This window comes from Cynara cardunculus (genome assembly GCF_001531365.2).
Source record: "Cynara cardunculus var. scolymus isolate 2C chromosome LG 8, CcrdV1, whole genome shotgun sequence".
Lineage (NCBI taxonomy): Eukaryota > Viridiplantae > Streptophyta > Magnoliopsida > Asterales > Asteraceae > Cynara > Cynara cardunculus.
The window spans coordinates 8748909-8772727 of NC_037535.1; the positions used below are offsets into that span (position 1 = coordinate 8748909).

General features: G+C 37.6%; 1 protein-coding gene across 1 annotated transcript in view; it reads right to left on the reverse strand.

Annotated features, from left to right (window-relative positions):
- Nucleotides 1–8139: 8139 nt before the first annotated feature.
- The window catches only part of LOC112516165 (calcium-dependent protein kinase SK5-like), a 64567-nt gene continuing 48887 nt past the window's right edge, over nt 8140–23819 (reverse strand). The window contains 1 exon segment of the mRNA XM_025123187.1: nt 8140–8232. Coding sequence (XP_024978955.1) covers nt 8140–8232 — 93 coding nt within the window.

Consider the following 23819-nt stretch of genomic DNA (forward strand, 5'->3'; position numbering starts at 1 on the left):
AAACTGATAAAGGTATCTTTATCAACCAAAGTAAGTATGTTCGTGACATGCTGAAGAAGGACTTAAATGCTCCCATGAAGTCCTTGTCGAAGATTGAGAAGAACAGGATGTCAGCTGTCTGGCAATACCTATTCTCTCATTTCATCCAGTGCATGGGTGGAAAGACTGGAGTCCAGGACCAGGCTGCTAGGATCGCCTTGACCATAGGTGTATCTGCGATTCAGCGTCGCAATATAAATTATGTTGCGGTCATTTTCGATGACTTGGTGCTCAAGCTGAACAAGCGACAGCGAGAAAAGTGGTGCTTTACACCAGGTTTCTTTTGATGGTCTTTGGAAAGATCTTTGGAGATCATTACTCCACAGAAGGCAACCTCCAGGTTTCCAAGCTTAGATCCAGGATTCTAGATCATAAGCTAAGGGACAGTGATGTGACGCTAATTTCAATTGTGTCCATCACTACCTCTTCTCCTCAGGTAGGCAGAACAAGGGTAACCCCCCCTGATTCTAGCCAAGCCACCAAAACCCCTTCAAAACGACCCTCTCAGCCAACTCTTGGTTCTCCATAGAGAGCCAAGAAGTCCAAAAAGGGAACAGTCACATTTCTAGCTGAAGCCTCTCGATAGGTTTCAACTATTGAAACTAGCCTTAACCCCGAGGCATCTTTAGCTAACCGTCATAGCTCTTTAGTGATTCATTCAATCACTATCGTATCAGTGGTACCTACCCCAACCGTCGGAGTCACCTAAATCACTGAAGGTGCGAATATCAGCCGCCACCGCTGAACACCCACGTCTTTTCTTAACTATATTCTCTTCTCCTCCTTTGGTCTTTACATATGTCGATGATGTATCAGCGACTGTCCCCCTGATACTGAGACACACACCACTGGACCTGAGGTTGCTCCTCTCGATGCTCCTCAGCATACAGATGTCCATCCTCTCGACGACATCTTTGCTCATGCCAGTGATAATCCTTTGGATGTCATTGATGGCCCCTCAGGTATTCCATCTTCCTAGCCTTTCATTTCTACTATCCTTGAGCCTTTTGCTCACACTTCCTCTCTTACAGGTCCTTCTACACATCAGCTAGATGCTGAAGAAGAGGAATAGGACGGGGGCAAGAAAGAAGATGAAGGGGATGAAGAGATTGATGATAACTATGATATGACATCAGACATCAAACTTCTCCTCCCAACTGTTGATTCAGTTCTCTGCACGATAACTGAAGTACACCAGGAGATGTCCCGCCTGGCTGACCTTGATGCGAACTTCCTAGCTATCCAAGCGTACGTTCAACAAGTTCAGAGTCACCTCCTGACTCTCCAAGAAGCTATTCAAGCCAACACTGACGCCATTGTTGTTCTCTCCAGCAAAGCCGACGATGCTCAGGCTATCGCCGTTCTGCAGACCGGACTTCTTCAACTAATCCTGGATGATGTCCGTCAACCAGCTCTAGTAATCCCACCTTCTTTCTTTGCCGATGATCACGCCCAGCTTAATGAAACGCGTGAGGCAACGAAAACTCTAGCTAGTGCTCTGTCAAGGCTAGAGGATATGATGGTTCTCCAGCATAAGCGTCTGGACGAACTCTCTGGCCTATACTCTCAAGTATTAGCTAGAGAGGGGGATATGAGGTCCAATGCTGATAGACCATCTGATGCTGCTGCTCCAGCATCTGTTGCAGTTGAAGCTGAAGCTGAAGCTCCGAGAGCTGAAGCAGTTGTTGCTCATGTACTCCCGACCACCGGAGCTGCTTCAGCGGAGGTAGTCGATGCCATCCCTAAGGATGGTGCTCCTTCCATCATTGCTGATGCTGATGATGATGATGATGAAGATGACGAACCTACCATCCCAGACCCCGAAAGTGATCTAGATGGTGACAACGATGATGATGATGATGAAGATGACTTTACCATCAAGTACCAGAAGCCATCAACCGCCATCAAATGAGTCACCCTCAGGGATTCTGCATCCCAGGGGGAGCAAAGGGAAGGAGAGTCTTCTCCATCAAGGAACCAGGACCCCAAGTCAAAAGGCAAGGTGGTCGCTGAAGAAGGGAACCTGAAGGTATTGTTCAATATCCCTCAACAACCCTTATTTGAAGACTTTACCTCTCAGGTAGTAGTCACTTCCTTGTATCAACTTCAAATTCCATCAACCAACTGCGGTCGACTGGAGTGGGTCCCTGATCACCCTATCTCCAATGCTCCTACCGACCAGCAGATGACTCAGCTAAAGGAGTCACTCGACCAGACTAGAGTAAAAATTCCTCTTCGTACCTTTAGTGGTGGTGAGTTCGACTTCCTTTCTGAAGCTGAAAGACTCGAGGCATTACTGGCTGAAACAAGGTTCTCCTTAGATGCAGTCCTGAAGGGTCATCAGAGTATAGACATTTCTATGTTGAATATTGACTTGCCAGATAAGGGTCCCTATACACCTAATGTTGTGCATTTCAAACCTGAGTTAGGAGTTATATTCCTTGACTATGAAGGTGAAGTCAGATTTCAGAGAATGTCAGAGCTACATCTATGTCCAATGGGTCATTTGATTTACCTCTTTCTCTAGATAGATGATAGCGTGCTTGAAAAAGTCATTGATCTGAAGAAACGAAGGGAATGCCTACGTTGTAGAAACCTTGGTGAAGATGTACCTAGGTACACAGATCTAAGTATTCTAGAATAGTTTCTCTTTGTAACAACAATCTAATTTTCCTTGTAAATCTTTTTGTACTATGTCTACTTTCAGTGATTAATCGTATAGTCTGTAAGTATTAGACATGTACTGAACTTCTTGTAATATTACCAATGATAATAAAATGAGTATTTCATGTACTTCACTGAAAAAGATCCATGAAAAAAGTAATAGGGACACAAGTCTATGAGTTCTAGTGTTACTTTTTACATTCACTGACAATCTATAAGTCAGTGAATAAGCTTTCAATTTCAGTTTCCAGACTTGTAATTTTCTATTAGATATAACTTAAGGAAAATTCTCAAGCAAAGACTGACTCACTGAAAAAGACCCCAAAATAGTAAAAAGAGACATGTACTTTATATATAACTTTTCCTTACTGTTGTCTGTCGTCGAATAAGTGATGGTCCGATGGTTCTTACTTAGGGAATCTTTGGGCTTAACTTAGTATTTTTATTGAATCATCAAATAGGGGGAGATTGTTGATCCTCTCTCTCAGTGATTTGATGATAATCCCTTTTCACTTGTACCTTGTATTTATGTTTCTGTTTCTTTTCAGTTCTAGTGATCATCACTGAACCTGTTTAGTGATCGCTGAAGAACTTGTATTGTAATTCAATCAAATATAGTGATATTTCAAGAAGACAACACTCACACCAAAGAACCTTCCGCTAATGTCGAAGACTAAAACTAAAGATTAGAGACTGGCGAGTACGTCATCTGAAGCGGTACTCAGTGATTACAAGTCTGTTTACATATGTCTGAAGACTGCTCAAGCCTCAGCAAATGCTGAAGAGACCTTCAGGTAATTCCAGTATTCAGCGATCAAAGGAATCTTGCTTAGCACGATTGTTACTGTCTTGTCCTTATGCACACAAAGGACAAAATCGTATCCTTTATAATAGTTACTATGGTACGGAGTCGACTAGTCGACTCTATTGCCCACCAACTTTAGGTAAGGATGTGTGCTCATGAGTAGTGCTTTTTTTACTACACACTATAGCAAAGGACAAGCCTTCCTCTTAAGGCTTGACACGCACTCTAACCCTACCATATTGCATTAAATGAACATTTAATGCATTGGGTATAAATAGAAGTGTTTCTTCTCCATGCAGCAAGCGCGCAACTCACTCTCTAAACTTAATTCTTACTTTGAGCATTTTCGAGCTTAAGTAAAAGAACTTTTCTTTACAACATTTATTTTCTCATTTGCTAAGAATTTGTGTGTAACTAAAGATTATTTAGATAGGTTTTCTTACCTTATCTTTTCGCAAACAGTCTTGTAAAATTATATTGATCTTCTCTATCAATATACATTTTAAATTTGAAAATATTGTGTTTGTATTCATCTCCCCCTCTACAAACTGTTTACTTATCTTGTAGACCCTCAAGGGACCAACACTTTTCTGGCAGTCCTGAGCTGTTTTGATTCTTTCACGGATTTGTTCAATCTTTTCAGAAGTTATTTGAACAATTTCGGGACCTGTCAACTGTCTCTCACCCACTTCATTCCAATATAACAGCGTTCGACATTTACGTCCATATAAAACCTCATAAGGTGCCGCTTGGATGCTGGAGTGATAACAATTATTATATGCAAACTCTATTAATGGCAAATGATCGTCCCATGATCCTCCAAAGTCAATAACACAAGTTCTTAATGTATCTTCGAGAGTCTGGATGGTTCTCTCACTTTTTCCATCTGTTTGTGGATGATATGACGTGCTTAATTGAATTTGAGACCCTAGAGCTTTCTGAAAACCTTCCCAAAATTTTGAAGTAAAGCGACTATCTCTGTCAGATATGATGGATAGTGGAACACCGTGTCTCGTTATAATTTTCTTGATATAAATCTGAGCCAACCTTTTCTAAAGAATAACCTTCTCTTATCGGTAGAAAATGTGCAGATTTAGATAAACGATCCATAATTACCCAGATTGCATCATATCCTTTTGGAGTTCGGGATAATTTCATGATAAAGTCCATCGTGATATGATCCCATTTCCATACAGGAATTTCTAAAGATTGAAGATTTCCATAAGGTCTCTGGTGTTCAATCTTGATTTGCAGACATGTTATGCATTGTTCCACATACCTTGCTATGTGTCTCTTTAATCTAGGCCACCAATAGAAATGTTTTAGATCTTTATACATTTTATTGGTACCTGGATGAATAGAATATCGGGATTTATGACTTTCATTCAAAATAGTTTCCCGAATATTCCCATAGCGTGGTACCCAAATTCGTCGTTGAAAGCACATAATTCCTTCATCATTCAATTCCAGGGTGGAAATCATTTTACCCAGTCTTTCTACTTTCATAGATCCTCTTTAACAGCTTCTTTCTGACATTTCATAATTTCTTTATGAAGATCAGGGGTTAAGTTCATTCTCATTGCCACTGTTTTGATTGTTCCACTTCTCTCTTTTCTACTCAAAGCGTCGGCTACCACGTTGGCTTTTCCTGGATGATAAAGGATTTCACAATCGTAATCATTAACTAATTCAATCCATTGACGTTGCTGCATGTTTAACTCTTTTTAGTTGAACATATGTTGAAGACTCTTATGATCAGAGTAAATCTAGCACTTTGTTCCTAATAGATAATGCCTCCATATTTTCGATGCAAATACCACTACTGCCAATTCCATATCATGTGTTGGATATTGTTTCTCATGATCCTTCAGTTGTCTGGATGCATATGCAATTACTTTCCCCCTTTGCATTAAAACACAACCCAAACCTAGTTTTGAAGCATCCTATAGACTACAAAGTCTTCTGACCCATCTGGTAAAGATAATATTGGGGCACTACAAAGACGATCTTCCAATAATTGAAAGGTTTTTTGCTGTTCTTCTTCCCATCGAAACTTAATCTTCTTTCGAGTCAATTTGGTCAATGACACAACTATTTTGGAAAAATCTTGAATAAATTTACGGTAATAGCCTACCAATCCCAGAAAGCTTCGGACTTCGAAAGGGGTTCTTGGTGCATCCCATTTCTCGACTGCCTCTATTTTAGCTGGATCTACTTTTACCCCTGCTTTTGATATAACATGCCCTAGAAATTGGACTTCTCTTAGCCAGAATTCGCACTTGGACAACTTTGCATACAACTTTTCTCTTTTTAGAAGTTCGAGTGTCAAACGAAGATGTTTTGTGTGCTCTTCTTCAGTTTTAGAGTATATGCGAATATCATCAATAAATACAATAACGAATTCATCAAGATATTCTTTACATACCCGATACATTAGACCCATAAAGGCTATAGGAGCATTAGTTAAGCCGAATGGCATAACTAAAAATTCATGATGACCGTTTCCTGGGTCGGAAAGTTGTTCTGACTTTGAGCTAATGGTATCTTAAATCAATCTTAGAGAAATAACTAGCTCCCACCAGTTGATCAAAAAAGTCATTGATCCTTGGTAAAGGATATTTATTTTTGATCGTTAGTTTGTTCAATTCTCGGTAGTCAATACACATTCGCATAGACCCATCTTTCTTTTTAACAAAGAGGACCGGAGCACCCCAGGATGAAGTTTTGGGTATAATAAATCCTTTGTCAAGAAGATCTTTTAGCTGAGTAACCAATTATTTTAGTTCTAATGGATCTAATCGATATGGTTCTTTAGCTACTAGTGTTGTCCCAGGTATAAGATCAATCCTAAATTCAACAGCTCTGTCTAGTGGTAGACCAGATAAGTCTTCTGGAAAGACTTCTGGGTATTCATTAACAATTGGAATCAGCTATGGCTTCCCTTTTTCTTTCTTTGCATCAATTGCATAGGCCAAATACCCCTAACACTTCTTCTAAATACACTTACGAACTTTTAACACAGATAAAAGACTGGTATGATGATTCTGAAGATCACCATAAATAACAATTGACCCTCTACCAGGTAAGATAATTATAATCATTTTTCAATTGCACAGAATAGCTGCCTGATTATCAGCTAACCAATCCATTCCCACTACTACATCGAATTCTTTCATCGGCATTGGGAACAGTCGAATCGGTAACTCACACTCAATAACAATGGCACAGTTATTGAATACATAAGCAACATATTCTTGACTATTAGAAGTGTCAACTACTAATTTATCGTCAAGTGGCATAGAAGTCATGCATGCAATTTTAGCAAATGATGGTGATACGAAGGAAAAGTTCTCACCTGAATCAAATAACACCTTAGCATATAGAAAATTTACGAGAAATGTACCTGTTACTACATCTGATGTGGTCTCGGCCTCTTTCTTAGTCATTTGAAATGATCGACCCTGCGCCCTTCCTTTCCCTCCTCTACTTATATCTAGTCTTCCACGGGCACTTGAGGTATTACTTCCCATAGTCAAGTGTGGAGTCTTTAATTGTGGGCAATTAGATCGAAGATGATTCGATGAATTGCAATTGAAACATCTTTTAGAAATTGGGCAGTTCCTTGACAAGTGACCTGCCTCACCACACTGATAACATTTCCTTAAATCTGTTTTGCAGTCGCCTTGATGAATCTGATGACACCAGGGACAGGCTTTTCCATTAAATTTCTGAATAGGTTTATTACCATATTTCACAGATTTCGGTCCTCGGTAACCAGTTGAAGGTCCTTCCTATTTTCTATTTTCAGCGACTTTTCCCTCTTCCTGCCTATTCTTATTCCTTTCAGTAACTTCTGTTGCGTCCACAATCAAGGAAAATGTAGCAGGATTCATGGCAATCACAAATTCCCGAATAGATGGTTTTAAACCCCAAATATATCTTTCTACTTTTCTTGATTTAGATGAGATATAATGCTCAGCAAATCGAGAATATTCAATGAACTTCTCTGTATATTCCTGAATAGTTCATGTATCTTGCTCTAGTTTCAAGAAATCTTCCTCCATCTGTCTTACAGCTACCTTTGGACAAAACTGCTCTTTAAATTTGTTTACAAATTCTGCCCAAGATAATGTTTGTAGAATATCTGCTCTAGCCAAAGATTCGACTTCCCACCAAAATAGTGTGTTAGACTTTAATACAAAAACAACAAACATGACTTTATCTGCCTCTGAGCATCTGATAGTGTTAAATACAGACTCTATTTCCTTGATCCAGCACATGGATTTAACTGGATCTCATTCTCCAGAAAAAGTTGGAGGTTTGCATGTTAGAAACATTTTGATATCCCCCTCTTTGTTGTTTGTAACTGGAACAGATTTATTTATCTCAACTCTTTCAGTTTCGATTCTAGCAGGTATTCTCATAATGGATGTCAATGTTTCTCTTAACTTTCCCATTTCCTCAGCTAACATGTCTCTGGTTACATACTCCGTATAGGGCATCTGTTCTTGATTAACATTCTCAGAGTTACATTCTCCATGATCAGCATGAGTCTCAGATTGACTATTTCTGCCTCTGGCTTGTCCTCTACCTCCCCCTCTACCTCTATTTCCACCTTTGCCTCTACATTCTCATGTATTAATAGGAGCAACAATAGGGGAATCCTCTGCATCATTAGGATTGCGGCGGACGATCCTTTCAGACCTTCGAGATCGACTAGTCATCTGCAAATTTTAATGTTTAATAATCACATATTCACATTCCCAAATATAATAAGGTGTCCAAGTTCAGATATGTACCTGTAGATTCAAAATTACATTGTCCAAATGTAATTCAAATATAACTTACACACAGATCCCTTAACCCATCATATTTATTTCCAATTGTGCTAACTATGTCCGGGACCCTTAATATGCAATGAAACAGTTTAAGTCTAGGCAYCATGCTTTGAATACCTAAATCCCATAAACTCAGACTCTGATACCACTTCTGTAACACCCCACATCTCACATTTCATATAACACATAATTCATTCAAAGAAATACATGTATTACACCACTAAGGTCCCATAGTACAAGAAACTAAAGTACAAAGTATACAATCCAAAAATTCCAAAATACAAATTCTTGTACTACATAACATACATCTCCAAAACTAAACACATCCATAGGCTGATCTTCACATAGTTTTGTGTGTAGGAAAACAAATTACATTTTCCCTTTCCCTTTATTATCATGGTACTCAGTTGTTCTTGTAATACATATTTGAAAGACAAAATGAGGGTTAGAGCTGAAGGTCTAGTGAGATCCCTTTTTCCTTGTATTTACAGGGTGAAGATCACCAAAACATTATTTAAAATCAACTTTTCATATAAATAGAAACATAATCTGATAGATCACCTCGACCATCGCCCCTCTGGTTCTAAGGACCAGATCTTGACTTAAGAGAAATTTACTTATAAAACAGTATGGCCAGAGCCCCTCTGGTTCCATTGTCCAGAGTTTTTGGTTCAATCATCCAGAGTTCCTCTCAAGTAATCATTCATAAATTTACAAAGTCATGTACATAGAATGAATGCAAATATTTTCCAAGTATATGAAGAGTATAAATTGAAATCTTATAAATGACCAGAGCCTCTGGTCCTACTAACCAGAACCTCTGGTTCAATTGCACAGACCAACCAGAGCTCCTCTAGTTTAATTGCGAAGACTAACCAGAGGTCCTCTTGCTCGTCTTGCTTTGCCAAAGTCACTTCATATAAACAATTCTCTAAGTTAAAATAAGAGAATAAAGTTTTATAATCAATTTGAAATACAACATATATGACACAGATACTTTATATAACATATACAGATCCTCTGGTCCATATAGGAGTTTGAAAATAACTTTTATTATAGACAGAGATTAACCAGAGCCCCTCTGGTTCTATTCAAGGAATGACCAGATCTCCTCTAGTTCCTTTCAAAGAACAACCAGAGCCTCTCTGGTTCCTCATAACACTTTCACTTTAAGTCAAAAGCATGGTTATCCAAAAGCTTTGGTGTAACACCTCATACCACACATTGCATGTAACATATATTTCATACATAGAAATACATATTTATACACCACATAGCTCCCTTAGTACAATAATTATCAGTACAGAATACATGGTCCAAAATTTCAAAATACAAATCTTGTACTGTTTCATGTTCGACTAACAAAACTATTCATAACATAGCGAAATCTTCACATAGATATACATATATGGAAATTTTACATTTTTCCCTTTCCCTTACCGTCAGCACCACCTGCAATTCATATTTAAAATCACAAAACCAGGGTTAGACCGAAAGGTCCAGTGAGTTACCCTATTTTTGACATTGCAGGGTGATAATCACCAAAACATTTAAATAAGACAACTTTTCATATATATATATATTCAATATATGAAAAAGTGAGAACATAATATTAATACCTTTCACCTTTCAGGCCAATAATCTTTGCTTGCAAATAATACATCAACTCTAAATAGGTTTATATTAGGCACATTAACATAGTGCCACTTTTAAACCTTTTTCTATTCAAGCAAGGTTTATGCAAAGTTTCAGGCCAAACCTGTTATCCCCCTCTCTATAACATTCAAACTATAATTTCCAATAAGAACCCTGATCCTAAATCTTTAAATCACAAAGAAATAAAGATTCCAGACCACAGTAATCTTAAGGGATGTGATAGTAAGAGTTATATTATATAACACATACATACAATTGCCACCTTTATATCCAAATGTACACCTCTCCTTGATACGCCACCCTTATCCCGTGGTACACCTCTCCTTGATATGACACCCTTACCCCATGGTACACCTCTCCTTGATATGCCACCCTTATTTCCTCATCAAATCATTTCACAAAACAATTCCATTTAGACCGCAGTCAATGGAATTATCAGTTCAAGACCATCTTTATCAAAATTCCCATTATATATATATATAAAAACAAGTATATATATAAACTATGTACAAATCATAATGCAAATCCGGTCAACATAGACTTGGCCGGACTTCATCTCCGGTCAAGTCTTAGCCGATTTACCAAATCTGGACAACACATCGTCCAAAGCCTGTCCGATTTAACACTTAAGAGAATTTCAATACTTTTGTCCGGATAACAAATCTGGACAGCACATCGCCCAAGGCTTGTCCGATTTAAAATAATCCGGTCAACACATGGTCGTATTCATACTACTTCGTTCAAAATATTTAACAAACTCAATATTTATAAATCGCTCAACTCTTGTCCAGTTTAAGACTAAATTGCTTGACTCTTGACCGGTTTAAGACTAAATCGCTTGACTCTTGACCGGTTTAAGTCTAATCCGGACAACACTCATCAAGCGGTTTATTTATAAATCGCTCATGCCTTATCCGGTTTAGGGCTTAAATCGCCCAGCCCTTGTCCGGTTTATGGCTAAACCGCCTGACTCTTGGCCGGTTTAAGCGTATTCCGGACAACACTTCAAAGGTTAAACTTTTAAATCAAGAATAAAGTTCTACAATCAGTTATTCAGTTATGAAGAGTCAAAAGCAGTTTAAACCACTTACCTTTTTGAAACCACTCTTCTTGTAATTCAAAACAAGGAAATCCGGTCAACCACTCTCTTTAAATCGCTCAAACTTATTTCAAAGATGGCAAGAGATGTAATGGAGGTCAAACCCTCCTTTTATACTTTTCTAAAACTAGAAAGGTCGGCCAACACAGCCTCCTCCCCACATGCATACACTCACCTCACACACACACACATACACACACATACACACATATATATATATACACTCATACACACATGCATATACATGCTTGCATATCACACACACACACACACACACATATATATATATATATACAAACATGTGCATCAACATATACACATAATCTCATTCATGCATCTATATTATGCACATTTTCACATACTAGCATAATCAAATGTATCAATTTATCATGCTATCACATAATCATATATAACAAATAATCACATATTCATTACCTCAGGTGACAACCAAGATCTGATTATCACATCATCCACCCCTTAAAAGAATTCCATCCCAGAATTCCTTTAATCAAAGAGCCAAGGGTACTCTGATCTCATCTTTGACTCCAATTCCCATGTCGCTTCTGGTCCTTTGTGAAACTTCCACTGAACCTTAACAAGACTTATCTCTTCGTTTCTCAACACCCTAATCTTTCGGTCAATTACAGCTTCTGGTGTTTCCACAAAGTTCAACTTACTGTCTAATTTAACCTTTGGCAGCGGTACAGCTAGACTCGGATCAGCTAAATATTTCCACAGATTCGATACAAGGAAAGTGTCGTGAATCAAACTTAGTTCTTCTGGTAGCTCTAACTGATATGCCACTAGCCCAATTCGATTACATATTCTGAACAACCCAACATACCTCGAATTGAGCTTACCCTTCTTTCCGAATCGGATAACACCCTTCCACGGTGAAACTTTTAACATCACAAAATCATCTACACAGAATTCGATCGTCTTTCGACGATTATCAGCATAACTTTTTGGGCGATCTTGTGTTGGTCTGATTCTTTCACGGATTTGTTCGATCTTCTTAGAAGTTTGTTGGACAATTTCAGGACCCGTTAGCTGTCTTTCACCCACCTCATTCCAACACAATGGCGTTCGCCATTTACGTCCATACAATACTTCATACGGTGCCGCTTGGATGCTGGAATGGTAACTATTGTTATATGCAAACTATATTAATGGCAAGTGATCTTCCCACGATCCCCCGAAGTCAATAATACAATTTCTCAACATGTCTTAAAGAGTCTAGATTGTTCTTTCACTCTGCCCGTAAGTTTGCGGATGATAAGTTTAGTCAGATTTCAGATCTCAAAGCTTTCTGCAACCCTCCCTAGAATTGTGAAGTAAACCGACTATCTTATCAGAAATAATAGATATTGGAATACCATGCCTGATCACTATTTCTTTGATATGAATTTGTGCTAGCTTTTCTAGAGAGTATTTCTTTCTTATTGGCAGAAAATGTGCAGATTTAGATAGACGATCAACAATAACCCAAATTACGTCATTCCCTTTTTGAGTTTGAGGCAATTTCATGACGAAATCCATTGTAATGTAATCCTATTTCCATACAGGTATCTCTAAATATTGAAGGCTTCCATGCGGCTTCTGATGTTTAATCGTAACCTGTAGACATGTCAGACACTGTTCCACATATTTAGCTATGTCCCTTTTCAACCCGGGCCACCAATAAAAAGGTTTCAAATCTCTATAAATTTTATTGGTACCTGGATGAATAGAGTATCGGGACTTATGACTTTCATTTAATAGTGCTCTGGATATCTCCAATACACGGTACCCAGATTCGCCCTTGAAAGCACATTAGTCCTTCGTCATTCGGTTCCAAGGTTGAAATCATTTTACCCAACCTTTCTGTTTTAACAAATTCTTCTTTCATAGCTTCTTGTTGACATCTCTGAATTTCCTTACGAATGTCAGGAACCAAATTCATTCTCATTGCCACAGCTTTAACAGTTCCACTCTTTTCTTTCCTACTCAAAGCGTCAGCTACCACGTTGGCTTTTCCCGGGTGGTAGAAGATTTCACAATCATAATCATTTACAAGTTCAATCCACCGACGTTGCCGCATGTTCAATTCTTTCTGACTGAACAAATGTCGCAAACTCTTATGATCAGTATAAATATGACATTTTGTTCCCAGAAGATAATGTCTCMAGATTTTCAGAGCAAATACCACTGCAGCTAATTCCATGTCATGGGTTGGATATTGTTTCTCATGATCTTTCAATTGTCTTGACGCATAAAAAATCACTTTTCCTCTCTGCATAAGAACACATCCTAACCCCAACTTTGAAGCATCGTTGTATACCACAAAGTCTTCTGATCCATCTGGTAAAGTCAATACCGGTGCACTGCAAAGATGATCGTTTAATAGTTGGAAAGCTGCTTGTTGTTCTTTTTCCTACTGAAATTTTACATTCTTCCGAGTCAATTTAGTCAATGGACGGCTATCTTGGAAAAGTCCTGAATAAACTTACGGTAATAGCCTGCCAGTCCTAAAAAGCTTCCGGCTTTAGAAGGATTTTTCGGAGCTTCCCATCTTGCAACTGCTTCTATCTTAGTTGGATGAACCTTCACCCCAGCTTCGGAAATGACATGACCCAAAAATTGTACTTCTCTTAACCATAACTCACATTTAGATAACTTTGCGTATAGTTTTTCTCTTTTCAGCAATTCCAGAATTAGACGAAGATGTTCTGCGTGTTCTTCTTCGGTCTTAGAGTATATAAGAATATCATCTATATATACAATAACAAATTTATCAATATATTCCTTACATACCTATTCATTAAATCCATAAAGGCTGCGGGCGCATTAGTTAAGCCAAATGGCATAACTAAGAATTCGTGATGCCCGTACCCAGTTCTGAATGTTGTTATAGCAACATCTTTTTCCCTGACTTTGAGCTAATGATACCCTGATCTTAAATCAATCTTGGAGAAATAACTTGCTCCCACCAATTGATCGAATAAGTCGTCAATCCTTGGTAGAGGATATTTGTTTTTGATTGTCAACTTATTTAATTCATGATAGTCTATACACATTCGCATAGTTCCATCTTTCTTTTTGACAAATAAGACCAGAGCACCCCAAGGTGAAATGTTGGGTCTAATAAATCCCTTGTCAGTCAAATCTTTCAACTGTCCGACCAATTCTTTTAACTCAGATGGAGCTAACCGGTACGGTGCCTTTGCTACTGGTGCAGCCCCTGGTATAAGATCAATTCGAAATTCAATAACTCTGTCTGGTGGTAATCCAGACAAGTCCTCTGGGAAGACTTCCGGATATTCATTAACAATCGAAATCGATTTTTCTTTTCCTTTCTCTTTCTTCATATCAATTACGTACGCTAAACATCCCTGACACTTCTTTTGAATACTTTTCTGGGCTTTCATTACGGTCAAAATACTAGTATAGTGATTCTGACGATCACCATAAATAACAACTGTTCTTGGTCTGGTAGAGTAATTCTGATCATTTTCTGATTGCAAATATTACTAGCCTGATACTTTGCCAACCAGTCCATACCCACCACTACATCGAATTCCTTCAACGGGATAGGGAATACCCGAATCGGTAGTTCACAGCCATCAGTAATAATCATACAGTTATTGAACACACTAGTAACAGTTTCCTGGCTATTAGTAGTATCGACTACTAATGGGGATACAAACAAAAAGTTTGCACCAGAGTCAAATAACACCTTAGCATGTATTGAATTCAGGAGGAAGGTGCCTGTTACTATATTTGGTGACGCTTCTGCCTCGTTCTTTGTCATTTGGAAGGATCGTCCCCGTGCCCCTCCTTGCCCTCCTCTATTTACAGTAGGCCTTCCCCGAGTACCCGACGCATTACTCCTGATTGTTAACTGTGGAGTTCTTAACAATGGACAATTTGGTCGAATATGATCCGGAGAATTGCAGTTAAAACACCTTCGGTTAGCTGGGCAACTTCTGGACAGATGGCCTGCTTCACCAAACCTATAACACTTTCTTGGATCTGTCTTACACTAACCCTGATGTATCTGTCGACATTGCGTGCAAACTCTCTCACCGACCTTCTACTCAGGTTTGTTATCACATCTTATAGTTTTTGGCCCTTGAAAATTTGATGAAGGCCCCTCCCATTTTCTTTTCTCTACAACTTTTCCATCTGGCTGCCGATTCTTATTTTGTTCGGTCACTTCGGCCGCATCTACCGTTAGTGAAAAGGTATTGGGGTTCAAGGTAATTACAAACTCTCTGATTAAGGGTTTCAAACCCCAGATGTACCTCTCTATCTTCCTGGGTTCGGTTGAAACATAGTGTTCGGCAAATCGAGATTATTCAATAAATCTCTCAGTATACTCCCGAACTGTTCCATTTCCCTGTTCCAGCTTTAAGAATTCTTCTTCCATTTGCTAACTGTCGTCTTAGGACAAAACTGGTTCTTGAATCGGTCTACAAATTCTTTCCAAGACAATGTTTGTAAAACATCTGTTTTGGCCGATGATTCAACTTCCCACCAGAACAAAGCATTTGATTTTAATACAGAAACAACAAATCGAACTCTATATGTTTCCGGACACCGAATGGTATTGAACATAGATTTCATTTCTTTGATCCAGCACATGGCTTTTACTGGATCCCTTTCCCCTGAAAATGTCGGTGGGTTTCATGCCAAAAACATTTTGATATCTCCCTCTTTGTTGTGAGTAACCGGTACCGAGGGATGAACTTTTATTATCTCTGTTTCTACCCTGGCTGGTACCCCCATGATAGAAGTCAGAGTTTCCCGTAATTTCCCCATCTCTTCTGCCAACATATCCCTGGTTACAAATTCAGGGTGTGACACCGATCTCTCCTGAACATTCCCATAATGGGATTCTTCAGGTTCAGAATGAATTTCAGTACGACCCCTTCCTTGAGACTGATTTCTTCCTCTGCCTCATCCCCTTGGTCTTCCCCGGCCTCTAATTCCAAATGTGCTAGTTGGAAGATTAACAGGTGATTTTTCCCTTTTTCCAGACTTTGGACGAGTCGTTCTTTCAGATCTTCTAGTTCGGTTAGACATCTGCAGATTTTAGTGTTAATAATCACGTATTCACATTCCCAAATATATTGAAGTATTTAAGTTCAGATGTGTACCTGTAAATTCATAATTACACTGGCCAGATGTAGTTAAAAAATTTATCTTACACACTGTTTTTTCAACTCATCATATTTATTTCCAATGGAGCAAACTATGTCCGGGAACCTTAACATGCAATAAAACAGTTTAAGTCTAGGTATCATGCTGTTGAATACCTAAATCCCTTAAACTCAGGCTCTGATACCATTTTATGTAACACCCCATACCACACATTGCATGTAACATATACTTCATACATAGAAATACATATTTATACACCACATAGGTCCCTTAGTACAATAATTATCAGTACATAATACATGGTCCAAAATTTCAAAATAAAAATCTTGTAATGTTTCATGTTCGACTAACAAAACTATTCATAACATAGCCAAATCTTCACGTAGATATACATATAGGAAAATTTTACATTTTCCACTTTCCCTTACCGTCAGCACCACCTGCAATTCATATTTAAAATCACAAAACGAGGGTTAGACCGAAAGGTCTAGTGAGTTACCCGATTTTTGACATTGTAGGGTGGTAATCACCAAAACTTTTAAATAAAACAACTTTTCATATATATATATATATATATATATATATATATATCAAATATATGAACAAGTGAGAACATAATATTAATACATTTCACCTTTCAGGCCAATAATCTTTGCTTGCAAATAATACATCAACTCTAAACAGGTTTATATTAACCACATTAACATAGTGCCACTTTTAAACCTTTTTCTATTCAAGCAAGGTTTAAGCAAAGTTTTAGGCTAAACCGGTTATCCCCCTCTCTATAACATTCAGACTATAATTTCCAATAAGAACCCTGATCCTAAATCTTTAAATCACAAATAAATAAAGATTCCAGACCACAGTAATCTTAAGGGATATGATAGTAAGAGTTATATTATATAACACATACATACAATTGCCACCCTTATATCCAAATGTACACCTCTCCTTGATATGCCACTCTTATCCCATGGTACACCTCTCCTTTGATATGCCACCCTTATTTCCTCATCAAAACATTTCACAAAACAATTCCATTTAGACCGCATTCAATGGAATTATCAGTTCAAAACCATCTTTAACAAAATTCCCATTTTATATATATAAAAACAATTATATATTAGTTCTAATAAATCAGGAGGAATTTAATGACAGGACATGAATTCCCCTTGGCCCGTACGTCCTGACACAAGGTTAGAATTCGACTTTGCGGAGACTTGTGTTTTTGGTAAACAGTCGCCCCGGGCCTGGTCGATTTCATATGTGGCAAATATAAACTATGTACAAATCATAATACAAATCCAGTAAACATAGACTTGGCCGGACTTAATCTCCGGTCAAGTTGTCACACCCCGCTAAAGCGGAAACACGAGGTGTAATAGGTAAGCATATCATAGCACCAATTAATAGATAACACCATTAAAGTACATAATCCAGAAGTTTACAAGTCCATAACCAAACTGTTCTCGATGAAGACAACATCATTTACAGAAAGAGGTTTCTAAAACTTGTGAACAGGTGTTATCGCAAAAGTGCTTCCAACAGGTGTTATCGCAAAAGTGCTTCCAAACCTTCCATTCTTACTTATTTTCCAGAAAAGCATGAAACATAAAACGACGTCAACTACAAAGAGTTGGTGAGTTCACGGGTTTTCATATGCACAAAATATTTAAAATGCATAAATCACTTCTTGCAAACTAATAGATAAACTTGCACAAGATAAATGTAAATTTTTAACGATGTTTAAAACTTCAGACGCTACTGAGCCTTACCTGACCAATGTGCCCCGTTATTTTACGAACTACCATAAAGTAGCCCACTCGCTCACTTAGGTACCACGGTTCGTATCAGTAGCAGTGGCCCGCTCGCACACAGACAATTAAACATAGGTAGTGTGCACCCGTTTTTGGGTGGGACTGTCAACACAATAGCGGCTATCCACAATTACCACGGCCCGAGAACGTGCCCGAGTTAACTAGTAGCGTTTACGGAAGGGGACTTTTTAAAATATACTCTCAAGTACATCAATTTATCATTTATACATAGTGTAATAACAATCAATTTTTCATGATATCAACAATTTTTGACTAAACAATTCTTTAGTCCAACATTTTTACAACTAAACAGTATAGTTTGCAGACTTTCATGTTTTCCCCCAATTTCAATAAACAAAACAGTAAAAGTGGGGCCTAACTTTCCTAAATAGTCCGAAATCCAATAATTAGATCACCTATGGGTTCTCGATAAAGATAAAGTCAAATTATATCTTATGTAATGCCAATAAGTTTTTATGAATTAAATTTGATACTTATAATTTGTTCTTAAAAATGGTCCAATTTTTTTGTATTTTAAGATCAAAGCCTTTTGCACAAAAAGTTACCACTTGGACAGAATGTAAATTCTGTTTCTGGAATTTTGGTCTCATAAATCACTGTCAAAAGGAACCTTTCATAAGTCATTTTGTGTCCAAATTTTTATACCACAAATGTCACTGTGTTAGACAACTTCTATCCAAATTCCTCACATTTTGTAAGTGTTTTAGTAATTTAAATGTTCAACTCATTTTCCATGTCAAAGCAATCTGGACAGATTGCATCCTGTCAAACCTGAGGTCAAATGGAAGGTCTAAACTTAACGTTTTCAATGATTTCACTTGAGTTATAAACTTAACTCATTAATCCAACTTCCAGAAAAAGATTTACACATTTTTATTAGTTTTTGAGAGAGGTATGCCACTTTGAACATGCATGTACATTTCTGTCCAGCAGCATCAGTTTGCACTAGAGTTTAATATCAAGCATTTGAATGCTCAAAACTCAATATTTTTGAGTGAAACCAAAAACAATAGAACAACAACTCTTCGAAATAAACTACAGAAGATAAATCAAATATTTTGGATGAGTTTTGAAGGAGTTATGTAAGTTCAAAGTAGGGTTTACCTACTGTTGAAGATACTGTTGCATACTTATCTTGTTCTAAATGATTGGAGGGTCAAAACTCCTCCTTTTTACACAATTCCAGTTGGAAAAGAATCATAACTCAACAAGGTACATTTTAAAATAAAAATCAGCGTATTTGAACTTTTATTTTAGAAGATACGGACGACATAATTGCTAGTAAACAATCTGTCAGTTCCAAATTGCCGCTTTTAATGGTTAAATTACAAATGCAATGTGGTTTTACCCCATTTCCTTGAGTTCTAAGTTTGTAGATCATAGATTATCACCATTTTGAGGACATTTTCATGTCTTTGATAGATAATCTCCCATCTTAGATTCTCCAGAATGTTTGAGCTCAAAAAGAAGAAAGAAATGTGTAGGAAATGAGAACTAATGCTAAAAAATTGCATAGATAATGAAACTAAACTACTACCTCTTGCTTGCTACTACTTGAAGGTTTGAATGTTCTTCAAGCTTTATGGAATCTAAGGGGATTTGGAAGGTTCGATTTGGCTGGAGTGGAAGAGGAAGAGTCTTAGAGAGAGAAAGGAGTAATGTGAAGGTGAAAATGAAAGATTTCAAAAGAAGTGGGGTTTTTTTATGTGGTCTAAATAAGAATAAAGGGGCCGGCCCTTTCAAGGCCCAATCCAACTCATATTTATTTTATTTTATTTTTTATAAAAGTAAAGCCCATTTAAATGTTAGCATAAATACAATTTGTCAGATACTGATAAAAATATCAGTATTAGATCAAAATTCCAAGTTTTTGTAAAATTATTTGGACATTCAAATAAGACTTTTACATTTTTAATTTGGATTTTATAATATCAACTTTATTATGTTTGGAGAATTTTTAATGTATTTGGCATTACATAAGTTAATTTTATCAGTTACCCGTTGAAACAGGGTTTTCTGAACTATAATTTGGGAACTAAGCCAGATGAATTATAATCAACATGACTAGACCCTAATAAAATATAATTCTAAATACAGAAACCCTATAAAGATGCTAACTTGATGCTCCAAAAATGACGGATGTCACAGTCTTCCCATGCCGAAAGAATTTCGTCCCGAAATTCTATTCGTTAGTTCCTCGCTTTGGACTTGTTTGAGAACAAGTGGGGATACTTGTTTTTCATAAAATCTTCTCTTTCCAACGTGTATTCCGGTCCATGCCTTGAAGTCCAATGAACTTTTACAATCGGAATGTTGCTACGCCTCAACTGCTTGACTTCTCTATCCATGATTTCTATTGGTTGTTCAACGAAGCGCAAATGATCATTAATTTGCACGTCTATCAATGGTATGACTAGTGTTTCGTCAGTTAAGCACTTTTTAGGGTTTGATACATGAAATGTATCATGAATGGCGCTTAACCCTGGTGGTAAATTTAACTTGTATGCCACTGGTCCAATTCTCTTAGTTACTCCAAATGGGCCAATATATCGAGGACCCAATTTGTCTCTTTTCCCAAAACGCCTTATTCCTATCCATGATGAGACTTTTAAGAGTACTTTATCTCCTTTTTTAAACTCTAATGGCCTCCTCCGATTATCAGCATAACTTTTCTAGCGATCTCTTGCAGCCTTAAGTCGATCCTTGATAACTACAATCTTATCAGTAGTTTCCTGGACAACATTAGGTCTAGTTAATTGCCGATCGCTGATTTCTAGCCGACTGAGTGGAGACCTGCACTTGCATCCATATAATGCTTCATAAGGCGCACACTGAATACTGGCATGATAGTTGTTATTGTACTCAAACTCGACTAACGGAAGGTGCGTATCCCAGCTTCCACCAAAATCTATGGTGCACGCGCGCAACATGTCTTCAAGTGTCTGGATTGTTCATTCCGTATGTCCATCCGTTTGAGAGTGGTATGAAGTACTTAGGTCTAGACGTGTACCCAACCCTTCTTGAAGTGACTGCCAAAATCTTGACGTGAATCGACTGTCTCTATCGGAGAGGATGGAAAGTTGTACTCCATGCCGGGTAATGATTTCTTTATGTAAATTGGTTCGAGCTTCTCCATCTTATAATCTTCTCGGATTGGTAGGAAATGAGCAGATTTCGTCAGTTGATCCACGATTACCCAAATTGCATCATGCCCTTTCCTAGTCCTGGGCAACTTAGTTATGAATTCCATTCACTGAGAAATCTCAGGTTGCTGGAGTAGACCAGATGGTTTTTGGTGTTCGGCCTTGACCATTGCACAAGTTAAGCACTTATTTACATACAGTTCAATGTCTTTCTTCATTCCAAGCCACCAATAGTGTTCTCTCAAATCCTTATACATCTTATCTGCTCCTGGGTGAATTGAATATTTTGATCGATGGGCTTCGTTCAAAATTATCGATCTAAGATCACCAACCTTAGGTATCCAAACCCTATTTCCCAAGTATTTCACTCCATCTAACTTCAGTTGAAACATGGTTTCCATGTGGTGTAGGGTCTCATTCTTCAAATTCTCTTCCTTTAATGCTTCTTTCTAGTCCTCTAGAATTTGTGCTTTCAAACTCGTGGTTACTATTGCTCCCAAAGCTCGCACTCTTGTTGGTTTCACCCTTTCCTTTCTATTCAAAGCATCAGCTACTACATTAGCCTTTCCTGGATGGTACTTAATTTCACAGTCGTAATCATTAAGCAGTTCAACCCATCTTCTTTGTCTCATATTTAGTATTTTCTAATTGAGAATGTGTTGAAGGCTTTTGTGATCAGKGAACACAGTGCACTTGGTACCATAAAGGTAATGTCTCCAAATCTTAAGCACAAATACTACGGCTCCTAATTCTAAGTCATGTGTAGTATAGTTCTTCTCGTGCAATTTGAATTGTCTTGAGGCATATGCAATGACCTTATCTTTTTGTATTAGTACGCATCCTAATCCTTGATGTGATGCGTCACAATATACTAGAAAGTTTTCTGAGCCTTCTAGTAAGGATAAAATAGGTGCATTACATAGCTTATGCTTAAGAGTCTCGAATGCTWCTTCTTGTTTCTCTCCCCAAACAAACTTCTTGTCTTTTTGAGTTAAAGTTACTAGTGGTTGCGCAATTTTTGAAAAATTCGCAATGAATCGCCGATGGTAGCCTGCCAAACCAAGAAATTGACGAATTTCCGTCGGGGTTCTTTGGGCTTTCCATTTCTTAATGGCCTCAATCTTTGCAGAATCTACATGAATCCCTTTTTTATTTACCCGGTGACCAAGAAATTGTACTTCACGAATCCAGAATTCGCATTTGGAGAATTTTGCATACAATTTCTGGTCCCTAAGTAGCTCTAATATCAATCTTAGGTGTCGCTCATGATCCTTCTTGCTTCGTGAATAAATTAGTATGTCCTCTTCCCGAATTCTCACTTGATATGTGGATCAAAGATCGATCTTTGAAAAGTATACGGCACCTTGAAATTGATCGAATAAATCATCGATTCTATGAAGAGGGTATCTATTCTTGATGGTCAACTTAACTATTTCCCTATAATCAATGCACATCTGTATTGATCCATCTTTCTTCTTGATGAACAAAACCGGTGCACCCCATGGTGAAAAACTAGGTCTTATTAATCCTTTATCTAACAACTCTTGGAGTTGTCCCGACATTTGTTGCATCTCTGATGGGGCAGTTCCTGGAATTAAGTCGACACCAAATTCGACTTGTCTTGGAGAGGGTAGTCTTGGTAAATCCTCGGGAAATACTTCAGAAAACTCCCGAACTACAGGGAAATCTTCAATACATCTCTCTTTAACCTTCTTGTCTATAACGTGTGCCAAAAATGAAACGTAATTCTTCTTTAAGTACTTCCGCATCTTCATGCATGATACTATCTTAATTTTCCGATCGGACTCCTCTCCTTGAATTATAAGTGTTTCACCTCCTTCTTGAGGAATTCGGAAAATCTTTTAACAAACTATTTCAGCTCGATTTTTGGATAGCCAATCCATGCCTATAACTATATCAAAACTTCCTAACTCAATCGGAATAAGGTCTATGCTAAAATCCTTCTTGGCTAAACTTAGAGTGAAGTCCATGATTATGTCTCTAGCCCTAATTTCTTGACCATTGGCAAATTCTATTACGTAAACTTCTTTCAACCTTTGAGGCTTTAAATTAATCTTTGGCTTAAAACCTAATGATACAAAACTTCTATCTGCTCCTGTAACACCCCATATCACACATTGCATGTAACATATACTTCATACGAAAAAAAATACATGTTTATACACCACTTAGGTCCCATAGTACAAAAATCTACCAGTATAAAATACGTAGCTCAAAAATTCAAAATACATTTCTTGTACTAATCATCGTTCATCAATCAAAACTATACATCATAAACAATTCTTCATGTAGATAAGCATTTAGGAAAATATCACATTTCCCCTTCCCCTTACCGTCCGTACCTCCTGCAATACATAGTTAAAATCATAAAACGAGGGTTAGACCGAAAGGTCTAGTGAGTTACCCTATTTAAGTTATTGCAGGGTGATAATCACCAAAACTTTTTAAATAAAACAACTTTTCACATATATAATCAATATATGAACAAATGGGGCATATTACCAGTTCCTTCTCCTTTTCAAGCCAAGCATTCAGCTATTCAAATAACATACCTTTGAACCAACCAGGTTTCAT